The sequence below is a fragment of the Vigna angularis genome, chromosome 7 (genome assembly GCF_016808095.1).
Source record: "Vigna angularis cultivar LongXiaoDou No.4 chromosome 7, ASM1680809v1, whole genome shotgun sequence".
In the NCBI taxonomy this organism is placed as follows: Eukaryota; Viridiplantae; Streptophyta; class Magnoliopsida; order Fabales; family Fabaceae; genus Vigna; species Vigna angularis.
Genome location: NC_068976.1, coordinates 28377085 through 28380606, shown reverse-complemented (window position 1 = coordinate 28380606; position 3522 = coordinate 28377085). Strand labels below are relative to the sequence as shown.

The window sequence follows — 3522 nt, the reverse complement described above, 5'->3', positions numbered from 1 at the left end:
ATCCGATTGAAAGACCGACTTAAAAAGTCTTTTTTTTTTCAAGTAATGATTAGAAAGTTAGAAACTTATTGAAATCGGGTAAGAAGAAGTGATGAGATTGTAAGCTATTTTTATAACAAAAAAAAGTTCATTCAAATGTTCGTCTAGTTCCATTTGAACCTCCAGCCAGTTCAAGGGAATCCTGAGAAACTGGTTGTAATAACCTGCAAATGCAAGAAACAGAGCAAGAATTAACTTATTAGAACAACAATTATTATTTTCATAAACTTCAAGCAAACCACTTTGAAAATAATAAGGCTAAGCAAAATACTGTAATACTTTACATAGGCATGATAAAAATATACATAGCGAACTTGCACGCTTAATTAACTGTGTTCCACATCTATTTGTGCCCGACTACGTTTCAATTTTCAATTCTCCACTTCCAATTCTCTTTTAAAATTTTATTTTAAATTTACTAATTGAAAAATAATAATGACGCGGAATCATGATTCACCGGCAACCGGCTGCGCACCGGTTTCCTCCCGATCCGACGTCGTACTGCTACTTGCAGCACAGAGATACGGCCTAATCTTATTCCTCCACACATCCCTGAAAACTCCGCCATTCCCATCCCTCCTTCTCACCTCAACCACAACCAGTTCCGCCGATAACCGGTAAACCTCCACCAAAGCGGCGAAATTACCATCACACCCCTCCAACTCCACCCCACACTCCTTCCTCCTCCGCACGATAATACCCTCCACAGTAGACGCCGCCGCAACTACCTTCTCCACCACCTTCTCCGGCGACTCCTTAAGCAGAAACCTCTCTCCCTCTTCCACCTCCTTCAATGAATCAAACAAACCGGAGAGATTCAAGCCTGTGGAGAAAGCAATGATATCAAACGCGTTCAAATCCTTCACATCATCACCTTCACTCTTCCACTCCAAACCCAAATCGCCAAATGTAACCTCCTTGTACCCCTTTTTGAACCACGCCTCCTTCAAAATCTCATCGACGGTTATCCTCGTCTCGGGATTCGTATCCAACAACCTCGCCAGAAACCTCCTTAACTCCGTCGAAAACCACCTCGGACATCGATACTCCCCCTTGTAAATCTTCCTGTACATCACCATAAGATTCGGGTCATTAAACGGTAGATACCCAGCCACAAGAACAAAGAGAATAACCCCACAAGACCAAACATCAACTTTAGCCCCGTCGTAACCCTTCTTCGCCAAAATCTCCGGTGCCACGTAAGCAGGGGTCCCACATAGCGTGTGCAGCACCCCATCCACCCCCATCTGCTCCTTCACCGCGCCGAGTCCAAAGTCGGAGACTTTGAGGTTCGCATGCTCGTCCAGCAGAAGATTCTCCGGCTTCAAGTCGCGGTGGAAAACGCCCCGCGCATGGCAGTACCCGACGGCAGAGATCAACTGCTGGAAAAACCGTCGCGCGAGATCTTCGCCGAATCGACTCTTCGCGATTCTCGCGAAGAGCTCGCCTCCTTTCGCGAATTCCAAGATGAAGTAGATTTTTGTCTTTGTCGCCAACACTTCGTGGAGTTTCACGATGTTGGGGTGGTGAAGACGGCTCATGATGGCAATCTCGCGCTTCACGTTAGAGGCCATCCCCGTTGCGGCTAGTTTCTTCTTGCTTACCACTTTCACTGCCACGCTTTGCCCCGTGCTGGTGTTACGCGCGTGGTACACCTTCGCGAACGCGCCGCATCCTAGGAGCCTTCCCACCTCGTATTTTTCAAACAAAACGGTGCTCTCCGCCGCCGCCGCCGCCTGTTCAATTTCCGGCATTGGTTTCACTAAGACTATCGTGCTCAGCACGATCTTAATTGGGGGATTGTTGTAGAGAGGTTGAAAGGGGATCTGGAAATTTCCCGAAAATTGTTGATGAAAGCTTTCGGGATTGATTTCCTTTTCTGCTGTTGTGGTTGGTGGAAGCGTAATTGGAAGGGATCGATTAAGTTATAAGGAAACGAGGTTTTGCTGGCACTGGCTGTTTGAGATGTTTCACGAAGAAACTGCTTTGGAACTTCGTTGGAAGATTACGTTTATTAGTTGGTTTGGTGGTGATTAATGTCTCTACTTAATGAATGGGGTCTCAGTAGGCTATGTATTTCTCATTATTTAATGTGTTCAGAGAAACAAAAAATAATTTTTGTACTTTTGTAACTTCCATATACCTGTTCTATCTTTTTCAAAGTAATTTAGATTATATAAATAATAAGCGATAATGTAAAATAACGTTAGAAAATAAAAACTGAAACATTTCAAAAATTTTAATATAAAAAAAAGAAAATGAACTATAGATATTGGAGGAAAAATATGCCCCACCTTTAAATCTTCTTCACAATATTTTTTTATCTCTTTGAATAAGATTTTTTATTAATTATCTGATACATCAGTTATATATCTCTACAAGAAACTACTAATTATTCAAGAAATTTTAATTAAAAAATAAATATTAAAATTAATGAGGTAATGTCTCATTAAAATTGGAAAAAATGAGTAGTGATAAATTATATTAAAACTATGTTCTCTCTGAACATTAAATGAATAAAAAATTGAAATAGGAGAATAAAAATAAATAATTGCATAAATATTAAAAGTAGTTTATAAAATAATAAATTTAATTAGTTGTCTTAATAAAAATGTAAAGCAAGTGGTTTTAATGACACGCGTGAAGGGCGCGTGTGTGGTTGGAGTTGGGAGACCGCTAGGTGGATCCATTGCTTGAATGGGAACGTGATTCCCCTTTTCTTTTCAGCAGTCGTAGGTGTTAATTGTTGCCATACACGTGGGCGGTGGTGATGGGACATGAGATTGACTTTAGCAATAGGATAATGCCACGTCGGTGCCGGTTTTACCAAAATAGTTGATTTTTTCTCTTGTACAGTTGGGGGCGCTTTGAGATTGACCTTTAATATGTTGAGATTTCTTGCAAAGATTAAAAAAAGAGTTTACCAGTGTTTTTGGACTCTTTCCTTGAAACGATTATATTTTTAAGTTTTATATAAATAATAATGTTCAGTCTCTCAGAAAAGAAAAGCATTATGCGGTTTTAAAAAATAAAATAAAATTGTAGGAAGTAAGAATGATTCTCAAGAACTGAGAATATACTTTAAAAAGGTGAGATACTTTCAAAATACATTACGATGTGCAATGGAATCTAATGGAATGCGTGTTCATGGTTTCTCTCAAAGGGATATTTTGACACACGCAAAAAAAAAAAAAAAGAAGGTTATTTGAAAACTTAAGATATCTCATTTATTTTATTTTTTCATTTGAAATTACAATACATATTATTATTAAAGTGAGTTGTAGACTATTCTTTTTCTTCTCCTTTCACGACCTAGAAAACAACGACTAACTACGAGATTTCTTTTATAAATATATTATCAGACCAAAATATTTATCAATTTAATTAATATTCTCAACAAAATCTAATTCCATCAACATATATTGTCTACACTCGAAATTTAGTTTGAGAAGGAATCAAATGTTATATCTGTAAGACCTAAAA

General features: G+C 38.6%; 1 protein-coding gene across 1 annotated transcript; it reads right to left on the bottom strand.

The window, feature by feature from the left end:
- Positions 1–256: 256 nt before the first annotated feature.
- On the bottom strand, positions 257–2095 carry LOC108338545 (CBL-interacting serine/threonine-protein kinase 11). The gene has a single exon (XM_017575483.2). The coding sequence runs from the start codon at positions 1791–1793 to the stop codon at positions 486–488; it is 1308 nt and encodes a 435-aa protein (XP_017430972.1). The 5' UTR covers positions 1794–2095; the 3' UTR covers positions 257–485.
- Between the last annotated feature and the right edge of the window lie 1427 nt (positions 2096–3522).